Source organism: Astyanax mexicanus, chromosome 1 (genome assembly GCF_023375975.1).
Source record: "Astyanax mexicanus isolate ESR-SI-001 chromosome 1, AstMex3_surface, whole genome shotgun sequence".
NCBI classification, from domain to species: Eukaryota; Metazoa; Chordata; class Actinopteri; order Characiformes; family Acestrorhamphidae; genus Astyanax; species Astyanax mexicanus.
The window spans coordinates 15,434,289-15,457,116 of NC_064408.1; the positions used below are offsets into that span (position 1 = coordinate 15,434,289).

General features: G+C 39.4%; 1 protein-coding gene across 11 annotated transcripts in view; it reads left to right on the forward strand.

Annotated features, from left to right (window-relative positions):
• Positions 1–22,828, forward strand: part of phldb1a (pleckstrin homology-like domain, family B, member 1a) — a 120,046-nt gene that overhangs the window by 15,662 nt on the left and 81,556 nt on the right. For 10 of the 11 annotated variants that reach the window (XM_022667676.2, XM_022667681.2, XM_022667675.2 and 7 more), the window contains exon 2: positions 16,783–16,884. In XM_022667676.2, the coding sequence (XP_022523397.2) occupies positions 16,783–16,884 (102 nt within the window). Of the gene's footprint in view, positions 1–7,912; positions 8,091–16,782; positions 16,885–22,828 lie in introns of those variants that run through there. The other variant, XM_022667677.2, reaches the window with a different exon arrangement.

Below are 22,828 nucleotides of genomic sequence, written 5' to 3' on the forward strand. Positions count from 1 at the left end.
TGGAAACTCAGATTTCCACCAAGGATTTCCCCCAATTAGGCCAGCTTTAGGAATCTTACCACATAAAAAAATGGTAAAATGCAGGCCCCGGCACTGTTAATTTTTCATGTTCCCACACTATACACATCCACTGCGTCTGGCCTACTGATATCCATCTATTTCCAACTCCACATCTTGTCCCAGGCCAGCTCTTACGCATGTTATTTTCCTGGCTGGGTGATGTGTATTGCTTCACTCGTGTGTTGTCTCGTCTGCACAGATTTTTAATCCATTCTTCTGAGAACCCAGAATTAGGTCCTGATGGGACGGTGGCTGCTGAATAAATACATAAATCTGTTCAGATGGAAAAGATGTGCCTTAAAGTGAAGTATCTATCTTGAGTCATTCTGCATTTAGCCAAGTTTGTAGCTTAATTGTAGCTTCATGTTTTTGTTTACCAAGGACCAAGGGTTCAAAAATGCTCAGACGTTTAAATGGATAATAGAACCAAAAAAATGTTTGACTGATCAGTTTCTGTTATCTGTACTTTCTCAGTTCTTTATATAACATTGTAGTTTTGATTACCGTTTTTTTTGCACTATAAGGCGCATTAAAATCCTTAAATGTTTTAATCCTTTAATCCAGTGCACTTTATGTATACATTCTACCAGTCAGGTTGTAAGGAGCAGTACAGCCACTCCACTAAAGTACAGCATTATACAGGAGTTTCAGTGAAGTTTCTCCAGCATTGAGACTGAAGCAGTATTATCATTAGCAGCTAACTGTGCTAAGCACTAGCTATTTTGCCATTCAGGGGTAAGTATTACTGGCCTCAGGCCTGCTGTTAACCCTGGCTAGCACTGCTGGAGGAGCATTAGCATTAGCCACTAACCGTGCTAAGCACTAGCTCTTTTGCTGTTCAGAGGTGAGTATTAGCCTGTAGCCTGCTGCCAACCCCAGCTAGCACTGCTGGAGCAGCATTAGCATTAATCGCACTATGCTGTTCAGATTCTTTATGGAAATCTGGAAATCTAAGCTTACTGTAAATAAATGGACACGCTTTTCTAACCTGTTTTCAGGAAGGAAATCTGTGTAGATTAACATCCAGCACTCAACATCCAGTTTTCATCTTTTTTTTAAGAATTACAGGTCTTGCAACCCAGTGGTGAGACCTGCTAAATAAGAAGGAAATCATGGCGACACCCCTGTTCCTTACTAAAGTTGCATAATGCGCCTTATAATCCAGTGCACCTTATGTATGAAAAAAGATCAGAAAATAGACGTTTATTGATAGTGCGCCTTATAATCTGGTGCGTCTTATAGTGCGAAAAATACAGTACTTATAAGTGCAAAATCAGAAATTTGAAACATAGTTAATATAGCAAACTTCCTTGGGTCCTTCCCAAGAGACAAGACAGTGGCCGCCCACACTGCACTGTGCATGCAAGATGGCAGAGTGCAGATAAAAAAATGTTTAGATGAAAGTGACTGTTCACATATTCTGGCTCATATCCAGCCTCAGCAGACTTGGAGCATGTGATGCTAACAGCTGGTCTTGGCAGGGTTAGGGGTAGAGCCATTTCACCATTGCATACAAATTAAAAGGAAAAGCAATTACAAAACTACAATTGATTTAACATTAACCATTTTTAACATCCCAGCAGACATACCAACGATGCACAACATTGTTCGGTATAAAGTGTTTGGGTTTTTTTTTTTGCCATTTTTGGCCAAATAATATTGGTTGCTGAATATATTTAATGCATCCCAAATTGTCTATTTTATGAAAAATGTGTTTTCGGGGAGCAGACAGACAAACAGACTCAGTGTGGGTTCCTCTTGGTGAGAGATTCTATAATTTGTGAGTCTTTGGCACTGAACAATTGTGTATCATGCAGTCTATGGAGTAGAGGGGGGAGTACAGGAGTCCAGGTGTGCTTCAGGACCCAGGCTGAGTTTCAAATTCCACAGTCTGACCTGAAAAGTTCTCTCAACACCCATCTATGAGATGTTTTTATTGTGAACTGTGGATGAAACATAGGAGTCTGGACAGCTAGAGGCATGTCTGTGTGTATTTAAAGGAAAAAGCTGTTAATCGAACCAAAAGCAGATGATGCAGGAATTCTGCGGACTCTGTTGGCCAGACCTAAAGAACATTTTGCCTTATACCACTGTGCCAAAAAAGAAGCAGACCAATTCCCATCCCTTACTCACACACACACACACACACACACACACACACTAACAGTCTCTTAATCCAAGTAGTGAAGGGGGTTTAAGCCACGTATGCAGATACTCACTTGTCCATAAAGGGAGCTGTGGGTACACTTTATGACGCCTTCTTGCTTTAAGCTGATACTATAATGAAGGGCCTGACTTTAAGGAAAAAATGCTGAAGAAGCTGAAAAAAGAAGCTGCAAGTAATTCATGAGTCAGGTCTTGCTTAGCTTGGAGACTGTACACACTTCTATGTCTGAAACACCAAATCCATTTTTAATGGATCTTCTGGTCAATCCAGTTAAAATATTTCTGAACTGTTCATTTGTTACTAGTGTTTCTGTTTTGTGGCACCATAATAATATACTCTAGGTGCTGAAAGATGCTCACTAAGCCATTGCTGATTGGTTGCAGATGAGTTAGACGGAGACGCCCAGGCAAACATCTAAGAGGTTTAATATCTAGACCAGTTGGCAACTGAGAGAGAGACCAGATTCAAATCCCATTTTAAAATTCTTTTTTACATTGATTGTGCTTGCAGTCTCTTGACTTTTGAAAGAAATACAATAAATACACCCTATATGAGTATTAAAATGGGCTGAACCCATGCCTTTATGGCTGTAGGAGGGTATAGAACTCATGGTGGCTTCACATAGAAGTGAGAGCTTTAACTGTGATTGGTGGTGATATGAAAAAACTGACCATCAAAACTTTGCGCTTTTTGGGCATAATATGGAGGTGCCTCCTGTTTTACTGCTATTACATCCATCACTCATCTGGGAAGTCTTCCCATTCTGAATGGAGATTCTGGAAAGTATTGGTGGGAAACTGAGCCAAAGAGCAATTGTGAAATCATGCACCAACATTGGACAGAGGCCTGGATCTTAAACGATGTTCCAATTAATCCCAAAGGTGTAGAGTGGGGTTCAGGTCAGTGGTCTGTTAAAGCTATTGGACTTCCTCCACACCAAACCTTTATGTGTGTTGCCTAGCTTTGCCAAACATTCACACAAAGCAATCCAGACAGTTCTCATACAGAGTTCCCCAATGGTGGAACAAACTACCTTCCACTACCAGATCAGGAGAATCTCTCACTATCTTTAATAAACTCCTGAAGACAGAGCTCTTCAAAGAGCCCTTACTCTCCTAACACCTCTAACTAACTACCTTCCACTACCAGATCAGGAGAATCTCTCACTATCTTTAATAAACTCCTGAAGACAGAGCTATTTAAAGAGCACTTATTCTCCTAACACCTCTAACTAACTACCTTCTACTACCAGATCAGGAGAATCTCTCACTATCTTTAATAAACTCCTGAAGACAGAGCTCTTCAAAGAGCACTTACTCTCCTAACACCTCTAACACACTAACTACTTCCAACCTCATTTCCTTCTTCCTCTCTTTGCTAAATGTACATCATTACTGTAAGTCACTTTGGACAAAAGTGTCTGCTAAATGTAACGTAATGTAATGTAATGTTTCTAACCCCTGGTCCTTGTGGCTCCCTGACCTGCATATTTCAACTCCAAAAAGCTCCAAAAAGTGCTTGTAAATGAGCTGATTGGTTGGATCAAGTGTGTTTTGGAAGCAGGAGAAGAAAATGACATGTTCAGAACCAGGACTGATAAAGACTACTTTATGGCCCTCTCTTTGTACACAAGGGCACAGTCATGGAGAAACATGAAAGAGCCTTTCCCAAACAGCTGTCACAGAGTCGGAAGTTTAGAATTGTGTAAACATGCCTTTTTTTACCCTTTCATTACCCTTTACTTAAACTAAGGACTGAGTCCAAACACTATTCCACCTTGAAAAAACTTTTCTTTTGACAGTTTGAACCCAAATTTAATTTAACCAGAAGTTATTTTTCTCTTACTGTTAGATGATACAAACCTTTACTGACTTAAAGCATTGGCTACTTCCATCAGAATAAATTATACTGACATGCCCAAGTCTTGGTATAGCAGTATGTACGTTGATCATAAACTGTTACCTCAGGGCACAGCTTGTATACATTGTAAAGTGTTATCTTTTAAGTGAGACTGGGATTATTGGAGTTGGAGCAAGGTTTGATTGTTGGTGCCAGAAGGATAGAACATTCCAGTTCTGAAGATGTGCAGGCATTTAACATTCCCTGAATTGTCCATGCGAACACATTCACATTATATGCAAAAGGCTCCTCGTGTATATCCTGCAGGTCAGTCCAAGGTTCTTCAGCTTCCATAAGACATGGTAAAATTCAAGGGACATGTACCTTTACTGTCGCTGGACCTTTGGCATAACAGTCTATAATAAAATTGGCAATATATGACTAAAATATTTTCATTTTCTTGTTTAAAAGAGTAAAAAACTTTCAGAATATGGCACTCTTTACATTTTACAAATCTACAAGTCTTCTACATTCCTTCCCTCAGGTCAAATTGAAAGTTTAAGAGGCTATTTTTAAAACTTCTACCCTTTTGAGAGTCAAGTATGGCCTTGAACATGTCGACAGCAGCGATTTGTCCTGAGGGCAAGTGCAGCCAGAATGTCTAAGGGTGCCTTTCTTGTTCGTATTCAGAGGGCAGACCAGAGATGGTCTTTAGCTGTCAACTTCATGGCATTTCCGTTTTCTTTTTGTTTTGAACATAAATCTCAGATTAAGTCATAAGCAGAAGCTTTGCAGAGAAAGGCATGGATGTTTGGAGTGTTTGGACTGCGTGCTTCCTCAAGAGAGTTGCTTGGTCTGGGATTTAACCCACAGGAAACACCCCCTGCTCTGGAGGCAACACCGGAAGAACCATCTTCAGATCCAGCTGTGGTTGCTTGGTTTCAGCTTGACTTTGTTTGTGTCTCCGTTTTATTTGTTTGGCCTTTTTCAGACATCTGTCCCACACACTACCTCCAGCTTTTCTGGCAATGGTAAAGGGAAAAAATCCATAACATTGATAGACTTTCCTGTTCGCTCTTTTCCTCTTGCTCTTTCTTCTTCTCTCTATCAGAGAGTGTTCCGTCCATTTCCTGTGAGACTGCCCTGTGACTCTGAAGCTTTTTCTCATGTCCTCTTCCCAGTCTGGCCTTCATCTTTGGCCATCTAACCTTGGTTAGACTACATCAACATCCAGCATAGTCCATGTGTGTAGCCCAGAGACCCCTCCGTTGTTTATGTCGTTTCATGGCGACCGTTCCATGGAGGGAAATTTTTCTGAGACATATTGTTTCTTTGAGTAAAATGACTCATTAATGAACACTCAGACCTTTAAATGAGTCATTTGGAAAACATGGATCAGCGCTTTTCCGCAGCTGTTTAACGCTGTGCTGGAAAACACCACGCTGTTTTGCCAGAGTGGAGGCGGAACAGGAAGTAAGTGAGAGGAATTCCACGTGGAATACCAGTGGAACTCCTTTTCCATCCACCCACATCCATCCATTATGACAACATGAATGGAGTCTTATTTATCCAAATCCCAAAAGAAAAGCTACAGGTCAGCTTGTTACTAATACGTTGCCAATAATAATCTTACAATCCAACTAATACTTCTTTGTTTTGTCAACTTGGGGATCATAATGTAGGCTAATACTGCATTCTATTTACCTTAGAAATTGTCAGATTTCAGAGAGTGATGTCACACCCAAGTGGACTGGGTTCCAGTTCAACTTTTAGATTATTTGACACTACTGTAGAAGTTGGATAGTACTGTGTGTGTATGACTAATTTAATGCAACACAAATAGAGAGAAGTGCTAATAAACTGTATAGTACTACTGCTTTAATATTGTTGCCGTGCCATGGGTAGCCATCTTGGATTCTAAACTCTAGGTATGTGAAGCTCCTGGCTTTCCAAGTTAAAAATTTGACCCACTTGGAAATGGGACATTGGAACATTTATCTTTTAAACTCTCTCTTCAGTAACAGAAGTCTCCATTACTCTAAAAAGTGAAATGATCCACTTGTCCATTGACTCCTATCGGTACAGGGTGGTGCGCTTGGACTTTCAGAGGGGTGAGTTAGTAAACAGTGAGGTCAATTTCAGTCCGAGGCTGTGAGGGCGACCTCTGCTCAACCTCACCGATATTTATTCCCCATGTTTCACACTGCTGCTAGCTGCTGCTAATTTTAGCTTCTAATTCAGGCATGTTATGGTGTGTTGCACAAGAAGACAAGCCTTCAAAAGTGGCAGGTAGATTTCTCTTCTCTTTTCATCTTTTTCTTAAGGCAGACTTCTAATCTAATCACATTTCTTCATCTAATCTCTTCTCTTCTCCTCTGTAATCTCTTCCATTCTCTCTTCTTCTCCTCAGTTTTCTCTTCTCTTCTTCATTTAAAGCTTAAGGCAGACTTCTCATCTCATCTGATTTCTTCATCGAATCTGTTCTACTCTTATTTTCTCTTCTGTTCCCTTCTCTTTTGTAATCTCTTCTTTTTCTCTTTTTTTCCTGTTTCATTTGTAATCCATTCTTTTTCTCTTTTCTTCTCTTCTCTTTTGTAATCTCTTCCTTTTCTCTTTTCTTCTCTGCAATAATTTCCTTTCTTCTCCTCTGTAATCTCCTTTTTCTTCTCTTATCTTTTCTACTTTTCTGTTTCCCTTTTTTCCTATTAAAAAGCTTAAGGCAAACTTATCGTCTCGTCATGTCTCTTCGTTTGTTTGTTTTGTTCTGTTCTTTTTCTCCCCTGTAATCCTCTATTTTCTCTTTTCTCTACTTTGTCTTAAAATGCAAGACAGACTTCTCATCTCAACTCATTCTTTCATCTCACATAACATAATCTCTTCTCTTCTCTTCTGTACTTTTGTGCTTTCTTCTCTTTTCTTAAAGCCTCATACAGACTATTTGTCTTGTATTATATCTTTTACTTTCTGCTCTATTCTTGTTTTTCTCTTCTCTCTTCTTTTCATCTTACATAATATAATCCCTTTTCTTCTCTTTTCTTCTTTTCTCATCTCATCTCTTCTTTTCTCTACTTTCTCCTCTCTTCTCCTAAATCTTAAGACATACTTCTTGTCTCATATAATCTCTTTTACTTTCTGCTCTGTTTTTTTCTCTTTTCTAATCCTCTTTTTTCTCTTTTCTCCTCTTTTCTTATCTTATAGCGTAAGACAGACTTCTCATCTCGACTCATCTTTTCATCTTACATAACTTAATTCCTTCTCTACTCTTTTCTTCTTTTCTCATCTCTTCTCTACTTTCTCCTCTCTTCTCTTCTAAAGCTTAAGACAGACTTCTCATCTATCTCTTTTAATTTATGCTCTGTCCTCTTGTTTTCTCTTCTCATTTATTCCTCATTTCCTTTTTTCTTCTTTTCTAATTTTTATATTTCCATTTCATTCTTTTTCTCTTCTATCTTTTCTTTTCATTTTTACATCTTCTCCTTTCTTCATTTCTGTCTTCTTTATCCTTTTTCTGTTTTTAGGTTCCTATACACTTTTTTTGGTCCTTTATTTCTGTTCTCTACTCCTCTACTTCTCTTTTTTCTTTTTCTTATGTCCTGTTCCCTCCTCTCCAAAGCTGCCTCTCTTTCTTGTTCTTTTATTTTGTTTTTCCTTATCTCATTTTTTTCTTTGTTTCTCTGTCATCTACTTCTTGTCTCTTCTCTTTCCTGTTTTTATCTCTCGTCTCCGTCTTCATCTTTCTCTTTTCATCTCTAGTTTTTTTCTCTTACCCTCTCCCTCTCTCTCCCTCTCTCTCTCTCTTTTTCTCCCTCCAGCTGTGTGGTGGTTGGTGACAGTAGTTGTAACTCTGCACTCTGGAGCTCCAGAGTGTTTAGCAGTGTTCAGTCAGAGACATGGACTCTACTGGATCAGCAGGAGAACACACAGGAACAAACACGTGCAGGAGTAAACACAGCACATAACATTTACACTGCGGCCAAACAAGGTGATGGGACAGTATTTGGACAGCTTCTGAGTAGAGAAGATGGTGAGTATGACTTCCTGGCATGTGCAGTTCTGGAGGGAACGTTCAGACTGGGGTTCTTTATTTTGGCCTGAGGGCTTTAATTCATTGGATACTCTCTTCTGTTACTGTTAATGAGTTTTTAATCAGTTGAGTTAGGCTTGTTTATTTAAGCTATGGATTAGATTAGTTAAGGTGTCAGAATGTCGTTGGCTGGTCAACAGCAACTCAATGTCAATGTCATGAAGCTATTTGTATTAAAGCTTCTTTTGAAGCTATATTTTAGTCCCACATGCTTTTCATACTTTTCTAGCCGTTTGTATTAGTCTGTTGCTGTTTCCAGCCTGGTATTTCTCATGCCACATTCAGCTGGTAGAGTTACATTAGCTATATTTTCCCACTGTGGTTTTCTTCTGTGACTCTAATGTACTGTGGAACTGGACTGTGTGTGTGTGTGTGTATGATTATAACCCCTGTAAGAGGAGCCCTGTGGAGCACACAGTGTGGTTGGGTTGAGGCTATTTTCTGCTGTTGGGCCAGGACACAGTGGCATGGCTGCAGACCTAATGACACGTTTCAGAGGCATGGCACTCCGCTTAGCCACATGAGCCATCGCCCTGTGAAGGAGCGCTGCAGGACTGTGTGTTTGTGTGTTTGTTTTAGTACGTTTATGTTTCAAAAAGTGCTGAATTTGTATAACCCCATTATAGAAAACATTTTAATTGTTAAAATGCATTCATGCATTTTCTGCCTGTTGCACTTCCAAAACATGTTGGGACTAAGGAAATTTATGGATGAAAAAATGTGATTTCAAACAGGTGATGTCAACAGATGTATAATCATGATTGTGTACAAAGAAAGAATCAAATCAAAATCATCTACAATGCATAATATCATTAAACTATTAAAAAGTCTGAAAAAAGGAGTTTTAGTGAATAAAGGGTAAGGCCACAAGCCTAAGATGAACACCTGTTACTATAGATCCCTCAGACCGTGGAGCATCAAAAAACATAATTTAGCCATAGCTGATAAAACCACATGGGAGGCAAGGAATTACTTTGGCAAATCGTTATCAAGCTCTATAATATGTAGTTACATTCACAAATGCCACTTAAAACGTTGCTGTGCAAAACAGGAGCCTTATGGTTAACTATGTCTGGAAGCAGTGTCAGCTTTTCTGGACTCTGATGCACGTGGGATGGACCATCACAAAGTGGAAACTTGTATTGTGGTCAGAAAAATTCAGTAATCAGTATTCCAGCTTTTGGAAGAAATAAGCTGCAGAAAAGCAATAAGCTGCAGACCAAAGAAGACAGGGACCATCCATACTGTTATCAGTAACAATTCCAGATGCCAGAGTTTGTCATGGTTTGGGGATGTGTCATTACATTACTGTGATGCAGCAGCATTAATGCAGAAAAGTGCATAATGTCGCTGTCTAATAAAAACTAAACTCTAAATCTCCAAAACAGCAACTTCACAGGAGAGAGGAAAAACTTTTGTAAACTTTCAATGGAAGCCAATGTAAAAAGAGTTTCTTTCAGGTCATTTTGAAGTATTTCTATTCTATTGACAATGCAAAACCACACTGTCCTCAATTGAGAATCTTGAATTGAAACAGCTGAAATGTGATCAGTGGCACAATAGTTCACAATATGTGCTCAAAAATAAAAACGCTGCAAATAGAATGGGCCACTGTGGAGCAGCTGCACGTGATTAAACATGTCTTACAGAGAGCTGAGCAAGCCAAAGGTGACAGTGGCCAGGAAGAACTCCTTCAGATTGAGAGGAAGAAACCTTTTAAAGAACCAAGACTCAAATGGAAAATGTTTCCTCCTCTTGTCGATACCCGATAGCAGGGGCATGCCTAGACTGTCCAGAGACCTGGGACTTTAAGTCAGAGGATTAAGGTTGCTTTATGAACTCAAACCCATACTGAAATCAGGGTGGGTTTTTCAAAACATTCATTGCAAGTTTGGCTGGTGAGGGCATAATATCTGTGTCTTCAGTGCATGCTCTTGAGATGGCAACAGTATGTGGACAAGCATTGTCCTGTTGGAATAGTGTGTGTCCAGAATAAGTAGGGCCACTGGTTGTAGGGTCTTATTATCAAAATGTTGCCACTATAAATGGGAGATCACTGGTTCGAATCCCAGTCATGCAGCTTGCCTTCAGCTGCCAGAGCCCTGAGAGAGCACAATTGGGCTTGCTCTCTGGGTGGGAGATGGCGCTCTTCATCCTCATAGATTCCCCTCATCACTCCTAGGGTGACTAGGGTGACGATGTCGATCAGCACAAGGCGTCTGTGAGCTGATGTATCGGAACCAAGTCGCTGCACTTTCCTCCAAGTGCTCTGTGATGCTACTCAGCAATGTTGCATCAGCAGCAGTTGGAAAGGAGTTGTTGGCTAACTTTGCATGTGTTGGATGAGGCATGTCCTAGTCTTTACCCTACTTGTGTTGTGGCATCACTAATGATGGGGGATATGCAGCTGAATGGGTGGGACAATCGGCCTGATCATGTTGCCTTCATAAATAAATTGTTTGGTTGTCTCCACCAAAAGTTGGACCTGACAGATTTAACTGCTGACATATCTATCTCTGACATACCTATTCCTAAGGTTTGACTAGAAGGGGTATGAAGTATCACCTTCAGCCTTGGGCTGTGGAACTGTAAAACTGCTTTTTTTTTGCAGTAATGGACCACCATTCATTACTCTAAATCAGTACATTGAGATCCATGGCATGTAGTGTGTGTAAACAGCTCATGGGGTCTGGGATTGTGGGTTAAGTCCTCAATCTAGTCATGGTGTACTCAAATATCCTCCCACCTCCCAAAACAACATGGTAGGTAAATTGGCTAGGCTAAATTGACCCCTAGGTGCGAGTGTGTGAGTGAATTGCTGGGTGGTGCCCTGTAAGAGACTGGCACCCCATGCAGGCAGGAGGTATTCCAGCCTTGTGCCCAATGACGCAAGTGAGGCTCCAGAACCAATCATGACTCTGATCAGGAATAAGGGTACATAGACTTTGTAGACAGTATACATAGAATATACATATGAAAAGATGACCTGGTGTTGTATAAAAGCTTATGCAGGTGTGTGTTTGTTTACAAAAATGCAACACAAAATCACAGGCTAGTTTCCCACCCAGTTCTTATTTTTTTATAGAAATTACCACTGCAGAGCTGAACTGTAGAACTTGGACAGTGTGCATGTGTGTGTTTCTCAGTGTGTATTTTGTGTGCATCACTGTTTATTTCACCGTAGGGTTATTTGTGGTTATGCTGTTTGGCTGAAATAGTGGTGGAGCCTGTTCTAAAACTGAAGACTATAGCCTAGGTATGGCAGTGATGTAGTCATAGTATCATTTTAAAATTTGTCATATTAATAAGGGTGTAACAATACATCCAGCCAATGATTCAGTTTTATTGATGACCTTTGATTCCCTATTAGATATCCTCACAATATTTTTAACATAATTTGAATGACATAAAAAGATGTTATCCATGGTATTGCCTAATCTAGCAATAATGCTAGCACTGGAATGAAAAAGGATTTTTTGAACATCACAGTTGCATCATATTTTATAATTAATAATGTAGAATGCTCATTCTGAACCATTACACTCTTTTTTGATAAGCTAGTAATACTTTAATAATTAGGTTTTCTACTCAAACACCACAAATTTAGCGGAACGATTGCTCAACGTAAAGAACCCCTATGACATCTTTTCATTTTACATAACACCTTCAAAAACATTTTGATGTTGTCCAGAAATGCATGTGTAAACCGTGTCCTTTAGTGGTGGCTCAAAATATGTATTATACTTTCTGAGAGGAAAAACTTTACAAATTCACCAATTCATATTTAATAAGTGGTTGCTAGATGGGTGCTAATGTTTTTTGCAAGGTGGTTGCTGTGTGGTTACTTAGTGGTTGCTAGGGTGTCTATAGTGGTTGCTAGTGTAATATCTAGTGGATGCCATTAATATTTATGTAATACAAAAATTGGGTAACTATAATAGTGTTGTTTGTCAATTAGGCTATGAATATATTGTTTAAAACAGATATTAGGAAACTGGACTGTCTACTGTTTTTTGTCCAGTTCCACCAGCAGCTCACCTGGTTTAAGATAAAACTGATAAGATAAAATAGATGTTGGATTTAAAATGGAATTTCTGGTCTTTTGATTGATGCTATTGAATCTGAACATATAAATCATTGTGTGTCATGAGCAGTATCCCAAAGAAAGCTAGAAAGTAGAAATATTAGAAGTGATGGATTGCTTGGAGACAGAAAGCTGTTATGGAAAGCTTTATAAGATTATATCTGTCTCTTTCACCAAGTTATCCTTAAATATCTCCCCAATTAATATTCATATCCTGCAGACAGTCTGTCTTAGCTTGTGTGAGGAAGCGTCGCTTCACATTCCTACAGTTCCCCTGCGTCATCATGCCAACTGAGAGGCTTTCTTTCCGCTTGAATCTTTCAGGGTTGACAATCTTGGAAAATTATGATTTTGATGTGGTTTTGGATTATTCATAAATTATGGAAAAGTAGGATATCAAAGTAAAACAGCCAGAGAATGAAATAAATGGGTTTGCAAGTGTATGCATTTTTCTGATATTATAAACTTTTAAATCAGTTGAACTGCATTTATAGGACAGTGCTACAGTAAATAAAACTTTTTAGTAAGAACAGTTACTGTTCTTACTAAAGTTTTTTAGTAAGAACAGTGTCAGAAGACCAAACTGTGACTTGTTTCATAGTTCTAGCAAAGCTAAGCTACATCTGGTCAAAACCTCCTTGATAATATGAGCAAAACAAAACTATCGAACTCAAGAATAAGGAGGACAATCTTTAGAAATAGTGAATAGTGTGTCTTAATGCGATTAGGAGCTCACATGAAAGCTTAAAGTCACACATCACTGGAGAAGAGCTCTTGCTGTGTGGTGGTCCATGAAATTCTTTTTCACAAAGGAAGGGGTTCCTAGCTGCTAAGGAGTATGAAACCCCCTGCTTTTTAATATCTGGCTATTATAATCATTTTTAAATTGATTCAGTTAATGTTTCTAATAAGCCAGTGAATGGAATGTTATGATAAGTGTTACCAATAATGCAACCAGTAAGTAGGGGTTTACGATAAGAGTTTCTAAGAAAGTGACCAATGAGTGAAAGCACACTGTTGGTGTTTCTAATAAAGTGGCCAGTGAATGGATGTACAAGTTAGTGTTTTTTAATAGTGTGACCATTGAATGGAAGGTTAAGGTTGGTGTTTCTAATAAAGTGGCCAGTAAGTGGTGCTTCAGTGTAGGGAAAGATGCATGAGGTATGTATTTCTAATAATAAGGTTCCTGGTTGTTGTTTTTAGTAAAGTGGTCAGTGAGTAAAGTTGTACTGTGTAGGTGTTTCTGATAAAGTGGCCAGTGGGTGGATTTGCCAGTTAATGGGTTTCTATAAAATTGGCAAGTAAGTGAAGCCTTAGTGTAGTGGCTGGTGAATGGAAGGTGTTTCTAATAAAGTGGCCTGTGATCAGAGTATCAAAGTTGTTTTTTTTATATATAATGGTTAGGGATTGAAGCTTCAGAGTATGTGTTTCTAATAAACTGGCCAATGTTTGATGCTTTAGTACAGAGAGTTCTAATAAAGTGGCCAACAGGTGGAGCTTCAGAGTAGGTGTTTCTTATAATCTGGCCAGTGAGTGATGCTTTAGTATAGGGAGTTCTAATAAAATAGCCAGTGGGTGGAAGCACAAGGAAAGTGTTTCTAATGAAGTGGCCAGTGAGTGGAGCTTCAGAGTAGATGTTTCTAATAAAGTGGCCAGTAAGTGGTGCTTCAGTGTAGGGAGTTATAATAGTAGCCTAGTAGTGATTATGCACACAAGGAAGGTGTTTCTGATAAAGTGATTAAAGTTCCAGCTTGGTTTTAATAAAGTGGCCAGTGGAAATATGCATAAGGTATGTATTTCTAATAAAAAGTTTTGCTTTTTAATAAAAGGTTGCTGTTTCTAGTAAAGTGGTCAGTGAGTAAAGTTGTACTGTGTAGGTGTTTCTGATAAAGTGGCCAGTGGGTGGATTTGCAAGTTAAGGGCTTTCTAGAAAAGCGGCAAGTAAGTGGAGCCTTAGTGTAGTGGATGGTGAATGGAAGGTGTTTATAATAAAGTGGCCTGTGATCAGAGTATCAGAGTTGTTTTTTTTTAAGGTCAGTGAGTGAAGCTTCAGAGTATGTGTTTCTAATAAACTGGCCAGTGTTTGATGCTTTAGTACAGAGAGTTCTAATAAAGTGGACAACAGGTGGAGCTTCAGAGTATGTGTTTCTTATAATCTGGCCAGTGAGTAATGCTTTAGTGTAGGGAGATCTAATAAAATGGCCAGTGGGTGGAAGCACAAGGAAAGTGTTTCTAATAAACTGGCCAGTGAGTGGAGCTTTAGAGTAGGTGTTTCTAATAAACTGGCAAGTGAGTGGTGCTTTAGGATAGGGAGAGCCAATAAAGTGGCCAGTGGGTGGAAGCACGAGGAAAGTGTTTCTAATAAAGTGGCCAGTGAGTGGTACTTTAGAATAGAGAGTTCAAATAAAATGTCCAGTGTGTGAAAGCACAAGGAAAGTGTTTCTAAAAAAGTGGCCAGTGAGTGGAGCTTCAGAGTCGGTGTTTCTAATAAACTGGCCAGTGAGTGGAGCTTCAGAGTCGGTGTTTCTAATAAACTGGCCAGTGAGTGGAGCTTCAGAGTCGGTGTTTCTAATAAACAGGCCAGTGAGTGGAGCTTCAGAGTAGATGTTTCTAAAAAAAGTGGCCAGTGAGTGGAGCTTCAAAATAGGTGTTTCAAATATACTGGCCAGTGAGTGGAGCTTCAGAGAAGGTTTTTCTAATAAACTGGCAAATGAGTGGTGCTTTAGAATAGAGAGTTCTAATAAAGTGGCCAGTTGGTGGAAGTACAAGGAAAGTGTTTCTAATAAAATGGCCAGTGAGTGGAGCTTCAGAGTATGTGTTTCTGATAAACTGACCAGTGAGTGGTGCTTTTGTAAAGAGAGTTCTATTAAAGTGGCCAGCGGGTGGAAGCACAAGAAAAGTGTTTCTAATAAAGTGGCCAGTGACTGGAGTGTTGGTGTAAATGTTTCGAATGTAGTGGTCAGCAATAGTCACTTTAGTGTAGGGGGTTCTAATGATTTGGCCAGTTATCTGCCTGTGTTTTCCCTGTGTCAGTCACACACGTGTCAGAGTCAGAGAGCAGGGGTTCAGCTCAGTGATTTGTTGAGGTGAGTGATGTGTTATGACGTGTCTGCTGAGCTGTCTGCTGCCCTAAGGGGACTACCTGCTTATTTTGCTCTGATGTGCATATGTCTGCACCGTAGATAATCAGCAGCATCTGCTCCAAGAGTTTGCATCTGAGATGAGTCACGCTGATCCACGCTGTGTTCAGTATCTCAACCACACGCTCCAACCCGTCCTACCAGCTGGTCATTTCTAGTCTGTGTGTTAGATGTGCTGGCGTGGGCCAGGGGCTAAAACGAGACGCCACCTGTTTGCCATGTTTTTTAATAAGCCAATGAAAAGAAGATCAAAGATCTGAATGCCTAAGAGTATCCTGATTAAGCCAAGTGGCTATTAAAAGAGTGCTGTATTTCACCCTCAGCTCCATCTCCTGGGTCTGTATTTTATTATCAGTTAATATTTGGGCTGTGTGTTGGCAAGAACATGGTAATATAACATGCCTCATGATATCGATATGCAATAAAGCAATACCAAGGATTTTTTTTTTAAGAAAAATGTACCAAAACCCCATGATGTGGATAATTTGCAATAAAATGACAAATGACAGTGTATGACACTGCTGTCTTGTGGTCATGTTGCCTTCTATCCATCTCAAAAGCTTTGTGATTTTTTGTGAAATCATTCATTTACCTGTTTTTTTACTCTATAGTCAACAAAGATCAACCTCAGTTTTTTATTGTTAAATACTGTGGCGTTCATTTGCACTTTCTTGTAAAAACAATATTTTCAGCATGGCTTGAAAGCAGCATTAAACACAATACAAATAAAAAAAAAATCAATAATGTGCTTTTGAGAATTAATAGTGTAATGTAAAACCTAAAAAAAATCACACCTTAATTTTCAAATATCCCTATTTATTATGTACAGCAAAATGGAAACATTTCCCGGAAAAAAAGAGATAAAATAGTGTCACGGTTGCAGCAGGGAAGGACGCGGAGAGTGGACGCAAATGGGAGTTACATTTATTTACAACAAAGAAACAATCAAAAAATAAACCAAAAACAGGAACACTGGGTACAAATGCAAACATATACACAACCTGAACAGATGCCAACAAGATACAAGAACTATGTAAATGGCATCTCTCTGAGTAGAGGTTTCTCTTTCCGGGTAGAAGCATATGTTCTGAAAACATTGTCTGTGGTGATTCACTGTACACAACCGACACGGGAGATAGTGATTAGGCAGAAAAAAGCTGAAGTGGTCCTGTAATGTTCAGTCTAGACTCCTGATTGTTTGCAAATGGACTGAACCCAGACAGCTATGAGTCATTACAGAGGATTCCTGAGCCAGTAGTGGATCTCCTATTATCCAAGTGCTTTTTGTTTGTAAATAAAGTGTTTTTCATAAAAGAAATGTTCTCTGCGGCAGTGCATGCTGAAACTATATACAGCTGGTGTTCCCCACTTACTCCCTCCTTCTTTATCTGCTCTCTATTCAAAACAGGACCTATATGACTGTGATGAAGTGATTGATAACGCAGACGACATGGACAGCCTGAACAGGAACGTTCCTGAGTATAGCCGCCAGACCCATCAGGTGCTGCAGGTGAGTCTTCCTTAATTCCTTAAAGACTTGAGCAATGTTCATGATGCCAATCAAAAACATCTATACACTGATCAGCCACAACATTAAATAAGTGAACAACACTTTAAACACCTGTAAATGGGTGGATATACAGTATATTGGGCATGAAGTGGACAGTCAGTTTTTAAGAGGTGATGTGTCGAAAGCAGGAAGCAGGTTGAAAGTCCAGGGAAGACTTTCTAATAGATTTTGGAGCATTGTTGTTAGGATTTGGTTGCATTCAAGCATGTCAAGCGTGTTTGTGAAGTCAAAGTGTTGGATGATCACTAATCCACCTCATCCACAACTCCCCAACTCATACCAAAAGTACTGGATGGAGCACCATCGTTCCAGAGGAAAAAATAAGAGACCACTTAAAAAGGATACGTTTCTTTGATTTTACCCAATTAAAAACCTCTGGAATATAATCAAGAGGAAGATGGATGATCACCATCAAGCCATCAAACCAAGCTGAACTGCTTGAATTTTTGCACCAGGAGTAAAGGCATAAAGTTATCCAAAAGCAGTGTGTAAGACTGGTGGAGGAGAACATGCCAAGATGCATAAAAAACACCAAATATTGATTACTGAAACTTAATAAATATGAATTTGTTGAATATGAACTTGTTTTCTTTGCATTATTTGAGGTCTGAAAGCTCTGCATCTTTTTCGGTATTTCAGCCATTTCTCATTTTCTGCAAATAAATGCTCTAAACGACACTAATTTTATTTGGAATTTGGGAGAGATGTTGTCTGTAGTTTATAGAATAAAACAACAATGTTCATTTTACTCAAACATAAATCTATAAATAGCAAAATCAGAGAAACTGATTCAGAAACTGAAGTGGTCTCTTAATATTTTCTAGAGCTGTATAATTGGACATGAAGTTAACCACAGGACATCTGCATTAGAAGTCTTGAAGAGTTCATGTCTACATGATTCAAAGCTGTTTATTTAACCAATAAAAACTAATACAATATTTGGCAGGTGGTTATACTATTAAAAAGATGCCACTTATTAATTAGACAATTTACACTAACTTCAGGCCTTAATGTACCCACTTTTTGTCCAATGTTCCTCGTTTTTTTATTGGCGCCAATTACCCTTCCTGCTTTTTCTGTCATATGCAATGCTCCTGACACTACTAGAATGGGAATAAGTGCATGCCTCAACCACTAGATTGCTAGTCTTACTGATAAGAAAAGGCCTCTAAATAGCTAGCTACACCCAAACAACCACATTAAATACCTTGGCAACTGCCATTTAAGAGCCACATGGCGGTGATTCTCATAGACTTCATCTTACAACTTTCAGGACTGAAAGGTTCTGCTACTAATGTTAGTCTTGATGCCAGATACCAAAAGACATCATTCCTTTTCCAGTAGTGCGTCTCCTGATATCCAAATGTTCTCGGTTTGTAAATACAGTGTTTTTCATGAAAGAAATGTTCTCTGCGACAGTACATGGTGAAACGTTATACAGCTAATGTAGCATAAGCCAGCCACCACCTCTTTTTATAAACTACCACCAACACTGCAGCATCACTGGGCAGCCAATACTCTTAAAGAAAAGCGCTAGATCCCCAGCTTTGGTATATCAGCCAGCAGACACCTGTGCCGGCCTGCATCACAATGGGAGAGATGAGAGGAAAGACTGTCATCTACTCACCCAGAGAGAGAGAGCAAGGCCAATTGTCCTCTCTCGGGCTCTGGCTGCTGAAGGTGAAGCAGCATGACCCAGGATTTGAACTCGAAATCATTGGACCATTGTGCCAGTGTCTAGTCTGCAGTTGCGTATTTGTTTGACATTTCAACAAGACAAAACAACAGGCCCAGGCTGAGTTTACAACAATAAAGCAATAAATCCAGTCACAGCCAACCCATCCAGTCTGCTTTAGAGATTTAAGTGGTTCGTTCTGCACAATGGGACTAGTGAAAGAAATGTCAGATCACAATAGAAGCAATTAAACACTATTATGTGGAGTGCCAGCACTGGAGACGACAGGGGAAGATATGAGAGCCAAAACAAACCAGAAGCTTACTGCAGAGTTAGCCTGTTTCACACAGCTTCACAGTCTGATGCCTGCTTTCAGTGAACAGTAAGCAGTCTGGCTGTTTATTTATTTATTTTTTTAAAAGCACTGCTTCAAGATGGATGCTACTACTGAACTGTACTGTATATGTCAGCAGAAACAGCACAGGCAAGTTTATTTAAGGTGACTTAACAACTCAACTTACCTTAGATGTGAGGCTTATACCGTATGTGATGATGTAGGCAGTTGCTGGGGAATAGTATTAGCAGTATTAGCCTCGTAGCTTCAGGGCTAAACCGAGTGAAGCAAACTTGTTTCGGCTGATCGACTTCATCTAGGGTAAGGGGAAAACTGTAAATTATTTATGGAACTATTTCTCGGTAGACTGTACATCAGATGGAAGTTCTGCATTGGTCTGTAACCCTGACTCACTGGCTGTAATGGTGAAATGGAAGAACGGAAGAAATAACTGAACTCAAAAATTACAGACAACTCTTTCATTCAGCCTGACAACTCATTCCATCTCTGTGGGGTTACAGAGACTTAGAAGTTTCCAGCCCAAAGCTGTGAGCACTTTTTTTTCTGACATCAACATGCTGTTACTTTCTACAAGCATCTGTCTTTTGGGGCTGAGGAGAAGTTTCCAAGCTTTACCTCCTACCAGCAACCGGTCGAAGCCCTGAAGGCCCACAGCACAGATTCACATTTTTTATTTACACCATTTCCTGTGTTAAAAAAGTTATCGTGGGAAATGTAATGACTATTATGTAATGAATGTTGTTTTTTTCAGCATTTTCAACAATTATTTGCAAAGCAGTATTACTTAGGATGACCAAACGTCCGTATTTCCCTGGACATGTCCATATTTCACGTCCTGTCCTGGGCGTTTTTTTTTTTCAGAAAGTGAGGAAAGGTCCTGGTTTTTAAATTACCTTTATTGGACCAGAGAGCAGTAGACAGAGTGACTGTCAGCGTGGAGCCCTCCCTCCCCCCCCTTCAAGTGCAGTCTCACAGTAAGAGCACACACACACAATGCTCCACCCCTCAACTGCTCTCTACAGTTTAATAGTATTTCATTTTTTTTCAATAATTTGTAATATGTTTTACTATCCTGCATTACAATTGCTCTGTGCAATTTCACCTTTTTACCAGAGAGGTTACTAAATCCACCAATCCCCCAAATTTACGGGCTGTTGTCTTAAGAAAACATCTTTTGAGAGCCCCCAAATTGATTTTTAAAAGAAAACTAGGACACTGTTTCTTTTTGATAAATATTGATTATAATATTGTTTTGTTCTTCAGATCTTGAGGCCAGGAACAGCCCCCATACATGTAATATCTTGTCCCACCAAACTAATTTAGAATGTACTCTATACAGCTCTGGAAAAAAATAAGAGACCACTTAAAAATTATGAGTTTCTTTGATTTAACCAAATTAAAAACCTCTGGAATATAATCAAGAGGAAGATGGATGATCACAAGCCATTAAACCAAACTGAACTGCTTGATTTTTTTACACCAGACGTGGCAAAAAGTTATCCAAAAGCAGTGTGTAAGACTGGTGGAGGAGAACAGGGTTTGCCTTTTTTGAGGTCTGAAAGCTCTGCATCTTTTTGTTATTTCAGCTATTTCTCATTTTCTGCAAAAAATGCTCTAAATGTGGAACATATTTTTATTTGGAATTTGGGAGAAATATTGTCCGTGGTTTATAGAATAAAACATTTCATTTTACTCAAACATATACCTATAAATAGCAAAATCAGAGAGACTGATTCAGAAACTGAAGTGGTCACTTAATTGTTTTCAGAGCTGTATGACCAAATCTTTGTGAATGTCCGTTGAATATGAAGATTTTAGTAATCATCAGAACCAAAGATGGTTTAGTTAGTAGGATCTAATGCCACCTTAGAACAACCACCTGGAACACTATGGTGGGCAATCAGCATATGACACCTCAGCAACTATTTGATTGAAGGTCCTCCTGATAAGGGAAAGCTTTTAAAAGCTAGCAACAGGCTAACAACCACCTGGAATACGTTGGCAACTTCCATGCATTCTTGGGGTCATGGGGTCGCAGGGTGAGATAAATAACGCAGCAAGTGAACAGTCGGGTCTTGAAGTTGAGTCAGGTCTATGCAGTGATCTGTACCTAACACAAGTGGTTCAAGAAAGACAACCTATGAACCTGTGTTTTGTTAATCAGTGTTTTCTTCATTGGAAAGCTGTTAGCATGTGTCTTCCCAAAATATTCCATAAATTGGCCATGCTGACTGAGTTTTTAAGAAAAACTGGTCCAGCCCACTTGACACTTGACAGCTAAAATGAGTTTGACACCCCTCCGTAAGAATATCAAAAGATACTTTGTGCAATTTATTCACACGCTGATCTTGAGAACCTCAGGTCATGACTTTGAGTCTGTCCACTCTGTCAGTCATGTGGACCCCAGACCTCTTTTCTTTCATCTCGGAAGATAAATCCTGTTTGCCTCCCGCTGTGTGTAGCAGTGCCTAATGGAGCCAAACCCAGTTAGCCCGGTTAGCCTTACAGCCTAGCCTTGCTTTATTCTGTGGCCTAATTGAATCGGCATAATCCTGTTTGAAGCAACGAGAGCAGTCATCCAAACGAGGGCAGGTCACTTTGGTGGATTTTTTTTGGACTGCGTAGTAATTGAACATGTGAACGCAGGGTGAATTACAGTGCTGTGCTGGCTATACTGGGCAGTGCCCCAGTGCTTTAGTGGGATCGTTAAGAGGTTATAGTAGTTTGTACAGTGAAAGGTGAAAGATTGGAGCTTACCAGTCACCTTGTAGTACGTTTCTGTGACTTCTTGAATAAGCTTTTATAATGGTCCATTCTGTAGAGTAGGTGTGTATGTCTGAACAGTCAGCTCTCACAGTTGGCATGATGGATGATAGAAAAACGAGGGTTAAAGTTTTTATCCTGAAGTAACTGCATCATAGGCAGCCCAAGGCACATCACTGTGTGATTTTTTTAAACGAAGGCTATCGCATTTGGATAGAACCAACAAAAAAGCTACTGTCGCACAATGAATCCCACCTAAACACACACATGTTGATGGAATTGTGATTTTATGTATTTGTTACAGTGTATATATTTGGTCTCTAACATTTTGCTACATCCTGTCATCATCACTTACATGGGATTCTTCTCTGTACACTTGACATTTACTGGTTAAAATGGCAGTCCGTATTATTTCAATTCTAAACTGAAAACAGAAGCCTGTGTGGAGAAGGGATAAATTATTGTGTTTAATGGTACCAGTGTGCTGGAACGACCATCCCTGCTAATCGTAATATTGTCACTGTCCAATGAAAAACACTTATCTTCATTTTTGTCGATTTTTAGTTTACTACAGAATTTGAACAGACAAACTATCCCTTACACTGTGGCAAAATTTTTTGATGAACAGACCAATAGAAACTCTTCAAAATGATCTGAAATAAACTCTTTTTACATTGACTTTCTTTGAAAGTTTACAAGGTTTTTTCTCTCTCCTGTAAGGTTGCTTTTTTGGAGATAAGTGTTTTCATTGGACAGCAACGATATATACATTCTAAAATTGGGTTGTCGGGCCCCTGTTGAGTTCTTTTGGCCACGTCAGGTGTCTTACGTTGCATGTATAGTCTTTAAAAGAGGATTTGCCTCAGTTTTACTGAACGTGAGCAGCTAGTGGAGCACTGGAGACTTCAGAAGAGGAAACTCAGATCTCAGTAGCTCATTCACTCTGAGTAAAAACAAAGTGTGTGGTTAAAGTGAAGTTTCTGACTGATGTGACATGTTTGTTGTCAAATTGGTGAGTTGCCTTTCTATGTGTTGTTCCAAATCCTGCCTCCCACCCAGTATTTGACTCCCAGTATTTGATTCTTTACACT